This window comes from Callithrix jacchus, chromosome 7 (genome assembly GCF_049354715.1).
Source record: "Callithrix jacchus isolate 240 chromosome 7, calJac240_pri, whole genome shotgun sequence".
In the NCBI taxonomy this organism is placed as follows: Eukaryota; Metazoa; Chordata; class Mammalia; order Primates; family Cebidae; genus Callithrix; species Callithrix jacchus.
Genome location: NC_133508.1, coordinates 158,461,303 through 158,482,453, shown reverse-complemented (window position 1 = coordinate 158,482,453; position 21,151 = coordinate 158,461,303). Strand labels below are relative to the sequence as shown.

Below are 21,151 nucleotides of genomic sequence, written 5' to 3'. Positions count from 1 at the left end.
TTCACACATCAGCTAGGAGTTAGCTCTAGAGGGCTTTAAAGATCTTTGGCCATCCTGAAGTTCTGTGCTTGAAACACGTTTTCCCATAGAAACACTCTTACCAAAGGCCAGTGAGAGAACTATCACCTTCTGAAGAATTTCGGAATGCCCACCAGCTCTCCTGGAGCCCTAAAAGGTAATGAGAGTCCCCCTGCTCAGGCTGAGCGCTCTGGCTGCCATGTGCCACAGAAGTGGTAAGTGTGTATAAATGACACCCTATTTCTAAGACAGAAGCAGTAACGATGACTCAAGGATGATGGCCAATAGACGACCGAACCTATAACTTTGCTAATTGTCATCTTTTCAAAACAGCCCTATGGGAAGGCACACAAGTGTCTGGGGAGTATTTCCTGCTTTTGAGCACCCAGGGAACTACAACCAGGAGCCCAACTTGTTTTGATTAGAGATGGGGATAGACAAGAAAAGATGGGGCAGGAAGAAGAGAGGGCTGGTTTGTTTTACATAAACATATTTTATTTATAATGCATCTATGTGTCTGGGAGTCTCTATGCTGTTCTCATAAAATCTGAATGGTACAAATAAAAAGTTTAATCCCTGGCTGTTTTGAATGACTTGGGCCCATACTACAAAATTAATCAGATACAATGATACTAACTTCACAACAAGCATCACCTGCATTGGAGTTGACAATGTACAAAGTGCCTCCATGTATATTATTTCATTTTATCTTCACCACAACCTTTGAAGTATGAAGCTGTGATGATCCCCATTTTGCTGCCTAGGGCAGAGAGACATCAAGAGCTTACCTGACTTGCTCGCTGAGAAAGTGGAGGAGCACAGACTGTAACTCCAGCAGTTCAACTCCATACTGCATATGCATCAGGGCCTTAATCGTGAGACTGTGTGACCCTGCTGAGCCTGGGATTTACCTGCAACTGATAAGGTCTTCCCTCTTCTACCTCAGGCCCCGTCCATCTTTTCAAAAAGTACCCATCACTATAAATAACCTTAAACGATCTGACCATGTAGATCTACGTAAAAACATTGTTTTCTGACCGGATATGGTGGCTCACGCCTGTCATCCCAGCACTTTGGGAGGCTGAGGTGGGTGGATCATGAGGTCAAGAGATCAAGACCATCCCAGCCAACATGGTGAACCCCTGTCTCTACTAAAAATACAAAAATTAGCTGGGCACGGTGGCGTGCGCCTGTAGTCTCAGCTACCTAGGAGGCTGAGGCAGGAGAATCACTTGAACCCAAGAGGTGGAGGTTGCAGTGAGCCGAGATTACACTACTGCACTCCAGCCTGGTGACAGAGCGAGACTCCATTTCAAAAAAAAATTGTTTTCTTCATTTTCAAGATGAATAAATTAAAGTTGGCTCTCAAAAGGTAAATAAAGAGCTACCACATGACTTCGCAATTCCTTTACTAGTTATATACCCAATAAAATTGAAAACATATGACCACACAAAATCTTGTATGCAAATGTTCATAGTAGCATCATTCATAATACCCCAAATTGGAAATATCTCAAATATCCTTCAACTGATGAATAGATAAAATGTAGCATATCCAAATTATAGAATATTACTCAGCCATAAAAAGAAATGAAGTACTGATGCATGCTACAACACAAATGACCTTGAAAACATTGTGCTATAATATGAAAGAAGCCAGACACCAAAGGTCACATACTGTAGAATTCCACTGATATGAAAAGTCCAGAATAGGCGAATCCATAGAGAAACTGGATTCGTGGTTTCCAAGAACTGGGGAGAGGGAAAATAGGAAGTGAGTCCTTGTGGGTATGACGTTTCTTACTGGAGTCAGAAACAGGTAGTGGAGGCAGACAGTGGTGATGGCTGCACAACCCTGTGAATATACTAAAATCATAAAATTGTACAATTTGAGAAGGTGTGCTGTATAGTGTGTTAATCAGGTTTCAATAAAGCTTCGCTTTTAAAAGAAGACAAAGAAGTAAAGCAAAGCTTAGAGAACTAACCCAAACCTTTTCTTTTATAAGGGATTTTTTCTCTTTTCTTTTCTTTTTTTTTTTGAGACGGAGTTTCACTCCCAGCTAATTTTTTGTATTTTTAGTAGAGACGGGGTTTCACCATGTTGACCAGGATAGTCTTGATCTCTTGACCTCGTGATCCACCCGCCTCGGTCTCCCAAAGTGCGGGATTTTTTTAATGATAAAGATTCAGTTAAAGTCAAATTTGATTCAACTATGTTAAAGACACATGGCTTAGAATGAATCACATCTAAATATTCTGTATACCAGTCCTACCTCTATGATAGGGCCCTAAAAGAACAGTCAGATGTGGTATCTTCTAAGTGGCTCTCAATACTGAATATTCACAGCTTATTATGTTTTAGAAAAAGGTAAAGTTCTATGATAACCCTTAGATAAGACAGAAACATATCTATGTTTAGACATAAGAAAACCATACGTATTAGACCGTTCTGAAAAATATGTACAACTTTCACACACCACATTCTGCCAAGGAAAATGCCCACCCACTTGGTGTTCCACTCATCAACTCTTTTATTCCAACGTAATGTTTCTGCCCTTGTCTCAGAAGCCAGCTACTGATTCCTGCTTCAGAAAGGTGACTATGTGTAATCCCAGCACTTTGGGAGGCCGAGGCAGATGGATCACGAGGTCAAGAGATCAAGACTATCCTGGTCAACATGGTGAAACCCCGTCTCTACTAAAAATACAAAAAATTAGCTGGGCACGGTGACGCGTGCCTGTAATCCCAGCTACTCAGGAGGCTGAGGCAGGAGAATTGCCTGAACACAGGAGGCGGAGGTTGCGGTGAGCTGAGATCAGGTCATTGCACTCCAGCCTGGGTAACAAGAGCAAAACTCCGTCTCCCCCACCAAAAAAAAAGAAAGCTGCCTACAAACTCCACAAAGTCCTGCTTTTTTCTTTTGGATTGCACAATAAACAAACAAGTCACCCTTCTAAAACTCTGTTTTGAAATTTTAACATAATTCCTGAAGTTCCAGAGTCTATTAAATGCTAAAATACTAACAACACCGTTCCATTTTCTCCCCTAAACCTTGGAAGCGTGCTGATACCCATCCTGTACACAGCCTTTTCTTGAAACAACTGGCCTGATAGCAAGAGCACTAATGACAGAGCTATTGCATCAGGTGGATTAATAAACCCTGTCTTAGGCAGCCTCATCACGCGGATAAAGAACAGGAGTTAGAATGATGTCCCTGTTCGCGCTGCCTTCCCCATCACGGACACACACCCACACACCCCCAGTCCTGGAATTATCTTCACCATCGCACCAGAGCACTGTGAACCGCATCAAAACAAAACAAATAACAACTTCCCCGGCCACCAAAAATAGATGGCCACGCCAGAAACAGTGCTGCCAGGGTCAGTTAAATGAGCCGCAAGGAAGGAATGACAGTCGAGCTTGGATTACCAGACTCCAGACGACATAGATGCTCCGTCACTTTGGCCCAATTGGCACCAGCAGGACTTGGCGCGTGATCACAATAGGTTCAACTCGGATTATTTGCTGAGCTTCTGGAATCCAGGAGAATTAGTGACTTCCGGCCTCACCTTTTTCTCTGGATTTTAAATAATGATTTGTCCATTTTTTTCTAGGAGTGAAGGCAATTTTGAAGGCATGACAAGCAACTGCTCTGGGCATAAGAGCTAAGAGTTTCCGGGTATCATGGCTCACACCTGTAATCCCAACACTTTGGGAGGCCCACGCAGGAGGATTGCTTGAGGCCAGGAGCTTGGACCCAGCCTGGGCAACATAGTGATACCATGTCTCTACGATAAACAAAAAAACGAAAAATCAAAATTAGCCAGGCATGGTGGTATGTGCCTGTAGTCCCAACTTCTGAGGAAGCTGAGGTGGGGATCACTTGAACCCAGGAGGTCAAGGCTGAAGTGAATCAAGATCACACCACTGCACGCAAGCCTGGATGACAGAGCAAGACCCTGTCTCAAAAAAAAAGAAAAACAAAAAGGCCAAGAGTCCACAGGATCACGGTGATACCGTGAAAGTCCACGGCTAGAACAACAACGCCTTGACCAGAAGTAGGGGGATAAGGGGGAAGACAAAGCCAACACGAACCCCAGTGGACCCTCCAGTGCTCCATCCACGGCAGAAAGCCTTCTGTTTTGAATGCACCAGGTTCCTGCTGCCTCCAGGACTTTGCTTGGGTAGCAGCATTAGCCTGGAATCCCCACCCAGCTCTCACTTGACTAACACCAACTCACCCATAAAGATCTAAGTCAGACATTACCTACTAAGAAACCCACCCGGCCTTCATGCCTGGGCAAGGGCTGTCCCTGAATGCTGACCTACGCTTATTGAGGCCCGTTCCACAGTACAGTGGAATTATCTCCAAACTGTCTCCCCCAGATTTGGAGTTCCTTAATGACAGGAAGAATCTGCTTTACTTTTCTTCCAAATGTAGAAGCTGCTTGACTGCTTTTTGGTTCGTGTTGCTGCGGCTTCAACGGTTGTAAAAGAACCACACGTGCCGGTTCCAGTTTTCTCCTTCTCAGTAACGGGCATAACCTAGTAGTTGCCCAAACAAGAAAACTTGGCATCATTTATTCACCCACAGAAGGAAAGAAAAGGGCGTGCCTACTCTCCACCAGGCATTACGCCCACCACTGTGTCCAGCGGTGAAAAGACAACCACTGTCCCTGCTATGGTGAGCTCCTGTTCAAAAGGAAAGGCAGACTTTGGACACATAACTCATGTGACTGAAGAGAGAGGTGAAGGCAGTCTGCAAGTTTATGACAAGGTGACGGGGGGTGGGGTGTGAGAGGAGAGATGAATCGGTGGTCAGTTGTCTTTGGGTTTCTTCAGCCTCGCTGGTTCTGCATCCCATCAGTGGCTCAGCCCTATCAATTCTGCCTCTGAAGTCTCTTTCATCGGTCCATTTATCTAATTTGTATACCGGCATCTGCCTCCTAACTGTTTGCTCTGCCTCGAGACTCCTCCTCTTGTGCAGAGTCTACAAGGAAGCCAAAGGGATCTTTCTAAAAGGAAAATCTGGTCATGTCACCTCTAAGTCTAAAAGCTTTCAGCAGTTCTCCTGAGCTCCGATAAAATTCAAAAGCCTTTACATAATTTGCAAGACTCCTCTCTCTTTTCTCTGATTTCAGCTCTTCTCCGCATTCCTTACACCCACGTGCTAGGCGTACTGACTGACTATGGTTCTTTCTCTCATCTGGATCTTGATTCAAGCTGTTTCCTATGCAAGGAACATTCTTCATTCTCACGCTCCCACCCCATATTAGTGGCTAATTCTTATTCCTTCTTCAGGTCCTTGGTTAGATGAAGTTTCCTCTAGAAAACTTTCCCTGAATCGCCGAACCTCTTCATACTAAGTGTCCAGCTATATATTCCGTAACACTCTTTACTTCTGTTACAATAATGAGTACATTCTGTTGGAATTTGCTATTCTGTAAACTCTATGAAGGCAGGAGCCATGCTTGCTATTTGTCATTCTATCTACAATGCTTAAGACATGTTGCACATAGTGAAAGCACTAGAATATTTTTTCAAGAGTAGATAATGAAAATAAATATAATATTCAAAGTTATAAAGAAGGCAATAGGCTAATTCCATCATTCAGACATAATCAATATCAATATTTTACTATATATCCTCCTAGACATTTCCATCTTTTCTTTTTCAAAAATGAGGTCTTACTTTTTGTAATATCCAGTCAAATTGTTGTTGTTTTTTGTTTAATCTTAAATTTTTTATAGTGGACACCCTCCCAGATCAGTGCATGGCTCTATAATGTTCGATTGTACACATAGTCCATACTTGAAACAATCAATCCTCAGCCTGAGTACTAATACTGTATTCGTATGAAGGATACTGAAATAAACACTCATCCTTGAACATACATATTTTCTCTTTCTTTCTTTACTTTCTTTCTTGCTTTCTCTCTTTCTTTCTTTTTTTCTTTCTTCCTTTCTTTCCTTTGAGATGGAGCCTAGCTCTGTTGCCCAGGCTGGAGTACAGTAGCACAATCACAACTCACTGCAACCTCCGCCTCCTGGGTTCAAGTGATTCTCCTGCCTCAGCCTCCTGAGTAGCTGGGATTACAGGTGTGCACCACCATGCCCAGCTAATTTTTGTATTTTTAGTAGAGACAGGGTTTCACCATGTTGGCCAGGCTGGTCTTAAACTACTGACCTCAGGTGATCCACCCACATCAGCGTCAAGTGCTGGGATTACAGTCATGAGCCATCGCACCCAGATGAACATACAGATTTTCATGTATTCATCCTTGATCATTGTGCAACTAACAGCTAGTACATGGCCTGGCACACATGATGAACCCAAATACTAGGTGGATGAGTGAATTAGCAAATGAATAAGGGGGTCAGCTATCAATAAGCATAATAAAATTGTAGCTGAGGGTTCAGGCACTAGAACCAGTATACTACGTACAAATCCCAGCTCCAGCACTTTCCATCAATTACTAGCGTTGTCCTAGCTTCAGTGTCTCTCTTCACAAGTGAAGACAGTGGCTGTACGAACCTCGAAAGACTATTAGGAGAACTGAATAAGATAATAAGGCCAAGTGCATTCCCAGAACCTGGCACACTGCAACCACTTAAAAATATTAATTGGTATCAAGATCTTTGGTGTTATTTTTTTAATTGAGTATTAGAATGGAAATTATCATTAGAATGGAAACTTTGCAAAGTCCACAGAAAGAAAGGGCTTCTCTTCGTACAATGGAGAAGTGAAGAAAACAAGTTCTAATGAGGAGAGAGAAAGGAGACCATTTGAAATTACAAAAAGAATTATTCCAATTCAAGTGCCACATTCTTGGTGAAAATTGTTGCTCTCTTTTCTATGTTGCTGATCATCGCTTTCAGAATATTCACTGTTGCCCAACTTTCAACATTTCGTTCTTTTTGATAAAGTTTCTTTATTAATTGTGTAACCAAATGTAAGCTAATATTTACAACTTTGAAAAGTTTACACACACATGCACATTAGACAAAAAGTTCTATCATACTATTTAAGATTTATTTATTTATTTGAGACAGAGTCTCACTTTGTTGCCAGGGCTGGAGTGCAGTGATGCAATCTCGGCTCACCGCAACCTCCGCCCTCTGGGTTCAAGCGCTTCTCCTGCCTCAGCCTCCTGAGTAGCTGGGGTTACATGCATGCGCCAACATGCCCGGCTAATTTTTGTATTTTTAATGGAGATGGGGTTCCACCATGTTAGCCAGGCTAGTCTAGAACTCCTGAATTCAGGTGATCCACCCGCGCCAGCCTCCTAAAGTGCTGGGATTACAGACATGACCACCACGCCTGGCCATACTTAAATTTTAAAAACATACATTCGTTTGGCAAGTACTCCCATCTTGAAATACCTCTTCCAATATTGCCTTATGTGTTATTTAAATTAAATCTTATCTAATTTAAATTTCTTATGCCCCTAATCAGACTGTACGTTCTTTGAGAACGGAAGCTCATGTCTTTCTTTGTATCTTCTACAGCGCTCATAAGCATTCCTTTTACTCTGTAGTTCTCAAGAAAAAAGTAATTGATTTGATTTCTATCTTTGGTGATGCTGCTAAGTAGTGAAGACTTTGCATGGAAGGTCTGTGGAATGACTGTGTGTGGAAGCCCTCTGTCTTCCTTTTTAAACACGAGATTGAAAAAGGAAAACAAACTGTACTTGCGATTGTTGAAAGTTTAATATTTACCCCCTGCCACCTAATTACTTTTTGAATATCTTAAGATACCAGCGAAAACAAAGCCAGTATGTGTGGGACACCGTGGTTTGGAAGAGTGAACGCATGTTTTAAAATAAAAATACACTTCACCAGTAGCATTCACTTTCCAAGGCTGTAGTTAGAGCGAAACACTCAAGAAGCACCGAAATCGTGGAACATAAAGAGAGCAACGGCGGGACCCCAGTCAATCTAAATTAGCACAGGTTAACCAGACTGTGAGAACTCAGAGCTTCAGAAGCCCCTCAAAACGAAAAAGCCTTCTGCTTTTGACACCTTTTTTTTCCTTTTTTCCTCCCAAAGACTTCAAGATCCAAGTGGAAAAATTCGCCAGGATGGGTGGGACCTGAGCAGGCTGACGCACTGCGGTTAGATTCAGACTGCCAGGGAAAGCAGGAAAACACTACAGCTGGCTTTGAGGGCATTTTCATGTGAAAGACAACATTATTAGAAAACTGTAAACAGGACAGGGCAGGGGAGTCCCGTCTTGATTTTACAGCCAAAGACTCCCACCCTTCTGTGGCTTTTCTGTACCTTCTGCTGTGTTGATTCTATGTAAAAAAAAAACCAAAAAAACCAGTACAGGCATTCCACCAATGTAATGCTCTCCTTCTCTGAATGGGCCTTTCAATTCCCCAAGAATTTTGGAACCACTGGAGTTATAGTGGCTCTGTTACTTTATTCTTATATAACTTCAGGCAAGTTATTTGAACCTTAATCTCTTCACTGGTGTAATGCTTGTAATAATAATAGCTATCTCATAAGTTAGGAAAATGAACTGAAAATTCTCTAAATTAAATATATTAAATATCTAGAGAAGTGCCTAGTATATGAGCACTCAAATAGCATTTATTGTTGTTAGCTACTATTACGATCTTCTTAATAAGTCCTGTCAAATATTATTTCAAAAAGTCTCCGTTTCTCTCCCTTCCTTTTCATTTTTAGTTTTATCATTCCATTTAAAGTGGAAAAGAGGTCAGGTGGGGCGGCTCGTGCCTGGAATTCCAAGTCTTTGCTATTATTGTGAACAGTGGTGCAATAAACATACGTGTGCATGTGTCTTTATACTAGAATGATTTACAGTCCTTTGGTTATATACCCAGTAATGGGATTGCTGGGTCAAATGGAATTTCTAGTTCTAGATCCTTGAGGAATCGCCACACTGTCTTCCACAATGGTTGAATTAATTTACACTCCCACCAGCAGTGTAAAAGTGTTCCTATTTCTCCACATCCTCTCCAGCATCTGTTGTTTCCTGACTTGTTAATGATTGGCATTCTGTCTGGTAATCATGCCTTTTCACAGGGTTGTAAAAATGAGATAATGCTGTCACATACTCAGAACAATATTTGCCAAGTGGAAGGTGATCAGCCAGTGCTAGCCAGTATTATGGATGCGCTGCTCTAGTCTTACTCGTCCCAGAGATGCAGCAGGGTGCTGTGATCATTGAGAAAGCATACGGCAAGGGGTTTTTCTCAATATATCATTATGATCATTTGTAGGTAAAATTATTTCTGACCCAATAAGCTGTTCAGATTTATGATCATGGTACATAAACTTATGACCCTGAAAAAGTCACAATTTACGTGAAACCCGGTTGCCTCACTTAAAAAATGGGAAGATCGGGCTGGGCCCGGTGGCTCATGCCTGTAATCCCAGTACTTTGGGAGGCCGAGGCGGGTGGATCACAAGGTCAAGAGATCGAGACCATCCTGGTCAACATGGTGAAACCCCGTCTCTACTAAAAATACAAAAAAACTTAGCTGGGCGCGGTGGCTCACGCCTGTAATCCCAGCTACTCAGGAGGCTGAGGCAGGAGAATTGCCTGGACCCAGGAGGCGGAGGCTGCCCTGAGCTGAGATTGCGCCATTGCACTCCAGCGTGGGTAACAAGAGCGAAACTCTGTCTCAAAAAAAAAACAAAAAAAAACAAAAAAAAAAAAAAAAAAAAAAAAGGGAAGAGTGATGTTTGTTTCATGTCTTTAAAAGACAAAATAAGAGAACTTATGAGATACACTTAACCCACTGCTTAAGTCTACAGATCTGAAAAGAATAAAGATCCCTCCATGAGTGGACTCTCTGAATGGGGAAAAGCCCCTATATAACAAAGCTGATAAGGTTGGGATATTAATTAAATCGCTCGCTCATTCAAAAACACAAACGAAGCATATCTACTAAGCAATGCCCTCCTTTCGTATGGAAAATAATACCTATTGACCTCAGCCTGACAAACATACAATTGGAGTCTGTGGACACACACAACCAAGCTGTTGGTTGTGGGCGGAGAATGAAAGACAAGAAAAACTGTTGTATGTGCGAAATGTTGCCTTCTTTGTCCCTGTTTCTCTGCACCAACATAAATGAGGGTTGTCATTTCCACTTCCTTAAGTGACCAGTTATGTTTTGGTTCCATAACGTGCCAGTCTTTGCATTATCAGTCTGTTATCTCTTTCCCTGTGATCAAAGAACCTTCCTTTCTCTAGAATTTCCTACATCAGCAAACATTTCAAAGTAACCACATGGCTGGGCGTGGTGGCTCACGCCTGTAATCCAAGCACTTTGGAGGCCAAGGCGGGTGGATCACCTAAGGTCGGGAGTTCAAGACCAGCCTGACCAATATGGTGAAACCCCGTCTTTCAAAAAAAAATGAAGTAACCACGTTACTGAACAATCACAATTACTTTTGCCAGATTAAGTTCCTTTAATATTACGTCTCTCCTGGTCTAACTCTGCTTTCTTTACCTCTCTATAGTCCAGTCTCTTATTTGCTCAATCCATGAACATATTTCTCTTCCTTGCCTCAAATTTCCCCTCTGTCCGGAATATTATACTCTACTTCTCTGACTAGTAAAATCTAAGCTTTGGAGACCGTGCTCAATGTGCAGCCCCCAGAAGAAGTGTCCTCTGGTAAGAGGCCTTTCCCTATTCCTTTGATAAAAGTATTTTCTCTCAAGGTCTCAAAGTGCACTGTCATTATCTCTATGAAAGCACTTGCTATTCTATATTGTAATTAATGCAATATCTGTATTTTCAAATAGACTATAACTATCTAAGGGCAGGAACTAAAGAATCTCATTTAATGTGATCATGTGTTTGTTACACAGATAAATGAAATAAGAAGGGATTCCTGGCTGCTCCTCCCAGGCCTGTATCCCTCTGAACAACTTATTTAAGCTCTGGAAGAGTCAACGCTTCTCTGGCAAAAAACATTTAGCATGTCCCTTCCTCTCTCTGAGTATAGCTACTCATCCTATATATCAAGGTTACTGAATGCATATTTTAAACTTTGCAGAAAATATCATGTCATTTAGTATTTTCTAAATGACATGATATTTTCTGCAAAGTTTAAAACATGAGTGGGGCATTGGAATGTGCTCCTGTCTCTCTTGTTTCTACTGGTTAGAAAAAATATTTTTTCTCTCTAATTTTTAAATCCTTTCATGGAGGCTTTTCTAAACTTAGGTGCTGTCATTCAGAGTCCACAGGATGGATGAATGGACATAAGAATGAACAAACGGGCCAGGTGCAGTGGCTCAAGCCTGTAATCCTAGCACTTTGGGAGGCCAAGGCAGGTGGATCACGAAGTCAAGAGATCGAGACCATCCTGGTCAACAAGGTGAAACCCCGTCTCTACTAAAAGTACAAAAATTAGCTGGGCACGGTGGTGCGTGCCTGTAGTCCCAGCTACTAGGGAGGCTGAGGCAGGAGAATTGCCTGAACCCAGGAGGCGGAGGTTGCGGTGAGCCGAGATCACGCCATTGCACTCCAGCCTGGGTAACAAGAGCGAAACTCCGTCTCAAAAAAAAAAAAAGAATGAAGAAACGTGTGACATGGTATTCTGATCAAGCCTGAAGTGTGTTGTAGCCTCTTCATTTGCTTTTTATTTGACACATAGCAGAGAGAGATTTAAACTACTTCTTACTGGCCTCTTCCCTGCAACTTAGCTTGGTTTCTGTCCGTGTTTCCCAACATCAAGAAATAAGGACTCATTTATGATATCGGACCTAAACTCTAAGAGAAAAGGATTTGGGGCCTTACGTCTGAAAGTCAGATGACCCCTGCTTATCACTCAACTCAACCCATGATTTCCCCTCCCCCCACAGCATGCAGCCATCCATTCCTTCAATGGAGGTGACAACCCTCATTTCTGTATTTCCAGTCACCTCTCACCGAAAAGGAACATGTAGGCTGGCTGTCCTCTAGAGACCACTCCACACAGTTTTGAAGAGCTCTGCAGCTCTGCTCACTTCTTCTCCATCGCAGCAGATCCAAAGGTGAAAAAAAAGAGGGGATTGGGGTGTCACCATCCCTGCTACCCCCACCAGCACAACAGAGCTGTTCAGTCTTCAAAGCCTCTTAATTGTCGTGCAAACTCTCTGTGTCTTTAAAAAAACATGCACACAGCATCCATGAGAATTCTTTGCAGAAAAGATGAAGAATAGGCTAATTCTTAGGCACACGTTAGGTGGTGCATATTCTTTGCCCACAGGAATATCTAGTAGGATGTACAGAAAGTCTTAGTGAAATATTTCTATTTACAAATTCAGGAAAGATGGGATGAACCCATGTCAACACAACATTTTTTGAAATTGGAATTTTACTTTTTTTTTTCTGTCAAAAGCTACCAATTCAGGAATGAGGGAAACCTCAGTATCTTAGAGATTATTCACACATTACGTATGTGGGAACTGCTCCCTGGGTACCCCTGAGAGGGCACCAAAGAGCATGCATGTATTCATTCATTCATTCATTCATTCATTTTAGAGCACAGGAGTCTAAGAAACTCCAGGTGCCTGTTTATTGGCTATTTAAATCCCAGTGGACATGTTCTTTCATCAGACTTCCCGGGATCAACCCAGCTCACAGGGAGCTGGGGATCTGTATTACATTATCACTCACTGGTTTTGGTTAAATCTAAGGACAAACATATAAAGCAGCAGAGCACGTAGCACTGATTCAGGAGGTTCAAGCAACATTATCAGATTCTTGTTGAGAAACAGATGGTTGTTACTGTGCCACCGTGTACTGCAGACAACTCCCAGGTACCTAGAGAGGTCCAAGCTAGCAACAGAGAACATAATGCTAGCTGCTGCACTGGGGCTCCTGGGCTCACTACGTTGTACCTACAGATTCTCAGGTTGCCGTTTAAACTTCCTGAGTTTATCTGAGAAGTTTAAACTTCCTGAGTTTTGTCTGAAACCAAGGGTATGGGTAATGAGGCAGAATTTACTGGTGCAGTTAGTGCCGCCTTATCCACAGTTTTGCTTTCCATGGTGTCAGTGACCCACAGTCAACCACAGTCTGAAAGTATTAAATAGAAAATTCCAGAAATGAACAACTTGTAAATGTAAAATTGCACATGGCTCTGAGTAGCATGACGAAATCTTGTGCCGTCCCGCTCCATCCCACCCTTGAATCATCCCTTTGTCCTGCACATCCAGGGTGTACACGTCACCCACGCTTTGGTCACTCAGTAGCTGTCTGGGTTATCAGACGACTGCAGTGTTACGGCACTTGTGTTCAAGGAACTCCTATTTTGCTTCATTATGTAAACGCGCAAGAGTAGTGATGCATTGTTCTATGTTATTATTAACCATTGTTAATCTCATTAACACTAAATTTACACATTAAACTTTATCATAAGTATATACGTATAGAAAAAAAACACAGTGTATGTAGGGGTCAATACTATGTAGTTTGAGGCATCCCGTGAGAGTCTTAGAATGTACCCCCTACAGATAACGGGGGACTGCTATACAGGCAAGTGTCCACAAACCACACCCCCCAGCACGCAGCTAATAGAACATATGCTTATCGGGACACACGCTCTTGAAAGAGACACCACAATGATAATAACCCGTAATCCAGACTAATCCATGGGTCCTATTTTGATAAGGCATCGTTATCCCATAGTACAGCTTCTAACCGGGATACCGATTATCCACCCACTCACGTGACTTACCTTCTCAAAGTCTCGAAGAGCCTGGGTCTGTACCTGAGGGGGTTTCTCAAATGCTCTCAAGGAATGTGTCTGCATAAAGGGGAGCTTTTCCCCACTTCTCCAGATGGGTGACTGCGCTGGAGGGCCTCGGTCTTTAGTGCCACTAAGGAAAGCTGTTGGTGAAACAGAACAACAACAATGAAAGATTTATCTTAATAATGGCGCTAGGATCATTCCGGCTCGACTGTTCCAGCAGAATTCAGTTTCCACAAAATACAAACTCAACCTAGGCCACACAGAAGCAGTTCACATAAAGCAGCCTGTGGTAAATCATATTAATAGCCATCCCCAGCGAATCAAGCTAGTTTGCGTCCATACAGCTTGGCAGTGGGTTGGTACTCCTGCCATCAAGAGGTGAAGCCTGTTTCCCCAACTCTTGAATCTGGGTTGGCAAAGTGGCTAGCCTGGACTGGCAGAATATGAGAAAATGCCACTGTCTGACTTCCAGAGACTAACTTGGCCTGGCATCTCTGCTCTTGTCTCATTAGCATCCCAAGACAACCACGCTGTGAAGAAGTTGGTCTACCCCACTGGAAAATGAAAAGCTGTTCAGGGAAGGGGAGATGCCCTGGCTGACAGCCGCCTGCCAGACATGTGAGCATGGCTGTGTGAGACCTTCAGCCCCAGTCAAGTCCTCAGAAGATCGCAGCCAGTTGAGTGATCCCAGGCAAGACCAGCAGCAAAAATGACCAGTTTCCCAAAACAGGGTGTGAGAAATAATAAATCATTGTAGTTCTAAGCCAGGTGTGAGCAAACTTTCTCTTAAAGGACCAGACAGTGTTTTAGGCTTGTGGGTCACAGCGTGCCTGTCACAGGTACCCAACTCCACCCTGAAGCACAGAGCAGACGATCTGTCAATGGATGAGTGTGACTGTGTGGTTCTAAATCTTCACTTACAGAAACTGGCTGTTGGCCCATGGGCTGTAGTTTGCCGACTCCTATTTTAAGTCACTAAGTCTGGGGATAGTTTGTCACGTAACAATAGGAAACCAAAAGAGTCTAAAGGAAAAAACCAAGCTACTAGCGAAGTATTTCTACAAATATCTCTACAGAGACCTTTTCAGGTTACTTCTTAGTAATGGTAACAGTTGTAACAACCGACATATCTAAAGGGCATTGCCTGTTACAGAAGAGTTTCACATGAATTATTTCATTGATGAAATGGTTGCAACCAGTGAAATAGCCATAAGTGAGGATTAAAGTCATTTACTGATGAATAAGTAAAGGTTCAGGAAGTTTGCTTGTCCAAGATCACATTGCTAAAAAGTGGCAGAACCAATCCCATATTTTCTCCACCTGTCTTCCTTAGCAGTATGCTACTACTGTGCTATTTTAACAACTAAAGGGATTGCAATGGGTCTGAGAGTGGGGAAAACAGGCAAAGAGGCAGAGACTCAATCATTCCATTACCCAGTGGAAGCATTGCTTTGGGAGAACCTCGAGGAGTCTACACTGTAATTAACCCTATGCTTGCTTTTGAGAAGTAATGTTGTAAAAGAATGAGAAATCAGAGCTTCTGTCAGACAAAGTACGTAGAGGACCTCATGTTGGGGCAGGGCTGAAGTCACTGCCTACCTGAGTTACAGACCCAGGTGGACAACATAGAAAGCTACATACTTTTTGGCTGACAGAAGGAAATAATGACCCTTTATTGTGGAATGATTTTTTAAATAAGAAAGAATGACAGTCATGGCAAAGCATTAAGCTCTATAGACAGTGTCAGGGCAAGTGAGAGCAAAACAAGCACTGGGTAACTTCCTTGCTGAGGAAGAGTTAACTAGACACTTGAGCACAGGAGATCCAAGACAGTAAGAGGCAAAACGCCAACGCATGCTTTTCTTCCTTTCTCTTTCTTTTCTTCTCTTTCTCTCTTTTTCTTTCTTTATCCCCTCCTCTCCTTCCTTCCTTCCTTCCCCCATCCCTCCTTCCCTGCCTGCTTTTCTTTGTTCTGCCAACTTGCCAGAAGGAGCACAAGAAAAAGCACCCAGAAGCTTAGTCAACTTCTTAAAATTCTTTTTTTTTTTTAATGTTCAGAAAAGATGGAAATTCATTTCTGCTAAAAAGAAAGAAAAAATTTGAAGACAGGGTGAAAGCAAACAGGCCCATTATAAGAAAGAAACAAAAATCTATATTCTGTCTACAAGGAAACTAAGAGAGAGAGGAGAAAAATTTCCAGGATTCCAATGTACCAAAGGGATCTCTTTTTTTGTTTGTTTGTTTTCTTCTGAAAATGGCCCCAAAAGAACATAAGAGAACATCTTGGCTAATTCATTGGCGATGTAAGAAAACTGGGAGAAATGAAAGAAATGAATTACTGCTGCAGATAATTGCCTTGAGGAAAGAAAGGCTTTCAAGATCATAGATATAAAGGCAATTTCTGTATTCTGGAATAAAAGAAAGTCTGATGCGGGGCAAAGGGGAGTCAGAAAAACTGGAAAAAGAAAGAAAGAAGAATGAAAAAGGGATTGGAAAGACACTGGTGAATAGAAAGATGAAAATGGTGAGAGTCAGTAGGGTGGTTTTAAAAGGGGCTTCGTTTGTTTGTTTGCTCTTGTTTTTTCCCTAGAAGTATTTAATTTCCCACTGCACCACTGATTTCAAAGAAAAAAACCTGAAATGTAAGATCATATGATTTGCTTTTAAACTGAACACTGTACAATGTCTTTTGACTTTTGCAGAATTAATGTAGTATCCAGTGTGCCGTCAGATAACCGTCTCCTTAACGGTAGTTTCAATAGCCACTAACCTTGCCTGGTACTGTTTGGGGGTTTAGATTGGAACAGAAATTTAAAGCAGGTTTTATTGGTGCATACCACAAATTGATTACGTATATATGGAGACACCCATTTTTCCCTCTTCAATTGTTTTTCATGCAGCTTACCCAACATAATTTTCTGTAGTTGTATACTACTCTATGATAGCAAATAATAATAATAAAATAATTATGATGATGTTGCACCTGTTTTAGTGATATTCTGAATGTTTCTAAGTAAACGCAAAATTTTAAATTAAAAGTAATTAGAGGCTGGGTGCAGTGGTTCACACTTGTAATCCCAGTATGTTGGGAGGCCGAGGTGGGCGGATCACTTGAGGTCAGGAGTTCAAGACCAGCCTGGCCAACATGGCAAAACCCCATCTCTACCAATAATACAAAAATTAGCCAGGTATGGTGGTAGGCACATGTAACCCCAGCTATTCAGGAGACTGAGGCAGGAGAATTGCTTGAACTTGAAAAGTGGAGGTTGCAGTGAGTCGAGATGGCACCACTGCACTCCAGCCTGGGCAACAGAGCAAGACTCCATCTCAAAAAATATAAATAAATAAACAAAGATTAGAAAAAATTATTTCTTCCACAATAGGTGAAATTAAATATGCTACTGGGGGGGGATAATTAGATAAGACAGAATAATGATACATTACAGTTAGATTGCTGGATATGATAGACTAGCGCCTTTGAAGCTTGGATTTGAATCTTGACCATTTGCTAATTGTGGGAATTTAGGCAAATCTCTTAGTTTTGCTGATTTATTACCTCTGCAAAAACAGAGGTAACAACATCTGCTTTCCAGAGCTGTTACATGGATTGAATAAAATAATACGTAAAAGCACCTCACCACGTCTTATATGTAGCAAGCATTTAATCCATTCCCCTCACATTTTCACCCCAGTCCTTCAATTTTTGCCTCAAAATGCAGAAGACTGACATTTAAAATGTTGAGCATAGTAACCCTTGGAATTAGCGAATTTAACACACAATTTCAAATACTAATTTTAAGTGACTCTGAAATCCTTAACTTATTCAAATTAAAAACTTTTTTCCAAATTGTGCACATAAACAATCTGTGCTTCCAGGCTGTTATGAAGAAAGCAAATAACTTAGCAAGGAGGTAAAACCCTCTTTGTGAAAAATAGACGCCCAAAGAATGTTATCTTCCCTTTGGTTTCTCAACTCATGGAGCTCTCTGGCTGATGTCAGTGCAGTGATAATTGTGCTGTTATTATGGATACATTAATAGTTACAATGAGTAAGATACTGAGTGCTAATCCCTTGACAGCCTCTGTGCTAAGACCTTTTCTCAATCTCACCTACGAGATTAACATTATGATTATACTCATTTTATTTACTTATTATTTTATTTCTTTTTAAGTTTTTTGAGACTGAGTCTCACTCTGTCACCCAGGCTGCAGTGCAGTGGCAAAATCTTGGCTCACTGCAACCTCTGCCTCCTGGGTTCAAGTGATTCTCCTGCCTCAGCCTCCTGTGTAGCTGGGATTACAGGTGGGGGCCACCATGCCCAGCTAATTTTTCTATTTTTGGTAGAGACGGGGTTTCACCATGTTGGCCAGGCTGGTCTCAGACTCCTGACCTCAGGTGATCCTCCCACCTCAACCCCACAAAATGCTGGGATTACAGGCATGAGCCACTGAGCCTAGCCTATTATACCCATTTAATGGTGTATTAAGGTAGATATTTCATTTTAGTAACACGATTTATTTTAATCATTGTATAAGTGAGCTTAGCCTTGCAGTTACAGAATCATTAAAAGTATGAAGAGTTCACATAAGTATTTGTTATGATTTGCTGTGCTGTGCTGCCTCTCAGTACATAGAATTGTATCTAGTTTAAAGTTCTCAGTGTGAAATTGCTACAGTAGTATGTGTAAATTCGGAAATTCACGAAAGTTTGAAGATATTGCCATGATGAACTTACAGAGGCCATAATTCAAGAGAACTATGATCATTAGAAAACCAAGAATTGGCCAGGTGCCAATTTCTCCCACACACTTTGGAAAGCTGAAGTGGGTGGATCTCTTGAAGTCAGACATTTGAAACCAGCCTGGGCAACATAGCAAGACCCCCATTTCTGAAAAAGTATTAAACATTAAGCATATGTCTGTAGTCCCAGCTACTCCGGAGGCTTATGTGAAAGGATAGCTTGAGCCCAGGAGTTTGAAGTTGCAGTGAGCTGTGATCACACCACTGCTCTGCATCCATAGTGAGAGAAAGAAAAAAAATGAATAAAGAAAAGAAACAAAGAATTTGACAGGGCAAGACCTACACCATCCTTACCTGCTGTGTGACTTGTCCTGGGTACCATCTCCCCATCATCCTCTGCAAAATAGTCTCTGTGGAGAGAAACACATCATTAATTAATGAGTACCCCACAAGGCCCCCAATCCCAGGGATTGAGGAGAAGACACCTACCTATTTGTCATTCCTATTTATCTCTGCAAGTATTTACTAAGCTTCTATTATGTATCAGGGACAGTGTCAAGTGCTGGGATACAAAGGCAAACACCACAGAAGAGTTCCTATTTTCAATAAGTACATGAGAGCCCGCCATTAAAATAATTTCACAAGCATTGACTACTATTGGAGTAAATGTTATGAAGGAAACTGCAGAAGGAACTTAACTAGCATAGGGACTCAGGGAAACTCAGGGAAAGGAACATTTACACATAGATGGAGAGGATGTCAAGAATGGGAGTGGAAGAGTGTTCCATCATGAGAGAACAGCAAAGGCCCTGAGGCAGAGTGGACTCTGGTCTGCTGGAGGAAGAAGGAAAGCCCATGCTGTAAGCAGGCCACTCAGGGCCTTGCGGTATGGGGTAAGGTCACCGAGTTTAATGTGAAGAGCTATGGGGAATCAGTGAAGGATTTTAAATAAGAAAAGAATGATAATGATCACATTTAGATTTTACATCGGTCATTCCAGCCAGCCGCGTCCTGGCTCTACACAGTGAGACTGTGGAGGGACAAAAATGGATGGTGAGAGTCGATGTCCCAAATAGGAAGTTGTGATAGCTTACCTAAGGGAAATTTTAAGAATTCAAGATCTGTTCAGAAAGAAGAACTGACACAGAAGCCTTGAAAAACAGACCAAGTTTATGAGTGGAAACGTTATTAACACCACGATTCAGTAGCAAGAGGCCTTATCTGTTCAGTACAGAAAATACCACCGTCCCTAGCAGAGAGGGGACAATATCTTAAAATGCAGTCAACAAATACTTGTCAAGCACGGGCTGGGTTTTTAGGCGTTGTTTTAAGCTCCACAAATGTAGCAGTGAGCAAAACAGACAAAAATCCCTGCACTCATGGAACTTTCACACTGTGGGAGACGAATGAATAAATTATATAGCAGCAGCTGGGAAGAAGTCCTATAAAATAAGTAAAGCGGGGAACGTGGGTAGAGGGAGCTGGAGGAAGGAGGAGGTAGAGGGGATTGCGATTTTCAGTAGACAAGGCCGCTCTGAGAAGCCACGAGGCTGTGCATGGGGGTCTCTCGGAAAAGAGTCTTCTAAGCAGAGAACATAAAATGCCAAGGCCCGTGAGAGGGACCATACTGGCCGGGCGCGGTGGCTCAAGCCTGTAATCCCAGCACTTTGGGAGGCCGAGGCGGGTGGATCACGAGGTCAAGAGATCGAGACCATCCTGGTCAACATGGTGAAACCCCGTTTCTACTGAAAATACAAAAAATTAGCTGGGCATGGTGGCGCTTGCCTGTAATCCCAGCTACTCAGGAGGCTGAGGCGGGAGAATTGCCTGAACCCAGGAGGCGGAGGTTGCGGTGAGCCGAGGTCGCGCCATTGCACTCCAGCCTGGGTAACGAGAGTGAAACTCCATCTCAAAAAAAAAAAAAAAAAAGAGGGACCATACTAGTTAGTGACTGGGTGCAGCAAGAGCGTGGTGAGTAGCAGGAGGTGAGGTCAGGGAACCGACCCGAGGACTGGGCAGGGGGTGCAGACTGCTTGAAACCTTTCAGGACATCGAGAGGCATTTAGCCACCAGGGTCTCGTGAATAGAAAAGAAAGACAGACTCATCGACTAACGTTTTAAAGTGGGGCTGGCTACTGTCTCGGAACTGTCTGGGTGATGAGGAAGTCAGAAACAGATGACTGCAATAACCCTACAGAAAGGCGCTTTCAATCGGTAGCTTATTCTTTAAACCCTCAGGTGCTCCCAGGGACTTCTCCTGTTAAAAGCCAGAGGATACTCACAGGGAGGCAGAGGAGGATCTGGCCTTTGCTTGGAAATTGGTGTTTTTTCTTCCCTGCCTCAGGGCTGGATCTTGGCAGAAATCTTAACTTTGTGAATTCCCAGATGGACATGAACATACCAGACAGGGCACACTGGGCTACACATACCACCTGACAATTATTTGGTATCCAAAAGTAGATCACCAGCTTGTGATTCTTCCAGGCCCCCTGCCTCTTTCCCTTCTCCGTCTCCTTAAAAGCTTTCCCCGAGAGTCCACAATGCCAAAGAAGGATGTGCTACTTATGGACTCCCCTCGGTTGAGGTAGAAAAGGAGAAGGACGTCAAAACTGTCAACAAGAAAAATGTCTTAACATTTTTGTGGGGAAAAATTTATACTTAGCTGGGGCTAT

At 42.4% G+C, this 21,151-nt stretch overlaps 1 protein-coding gene across 1 annotated transcript in view; it reads right to left on the bottom strand.

The window, feature by feature from the left end:
* LOC100395293 (myomegalin) overlaps positions 1-21,151 on the bottom strand; it is a 201,819-nt gene that overhangs the window by 164,405 nt on the left and 16,263 nt on the right. The window contains 2 exon segments of the mRNA XM_078332881.1: positions 13,725-13,876; positions 18,834-18,889. Of these exon segments, the coding sequence (XP_078189007.1) occupies positions 13,725-13,876; positions 18,834-18,889 (208 nt within the window).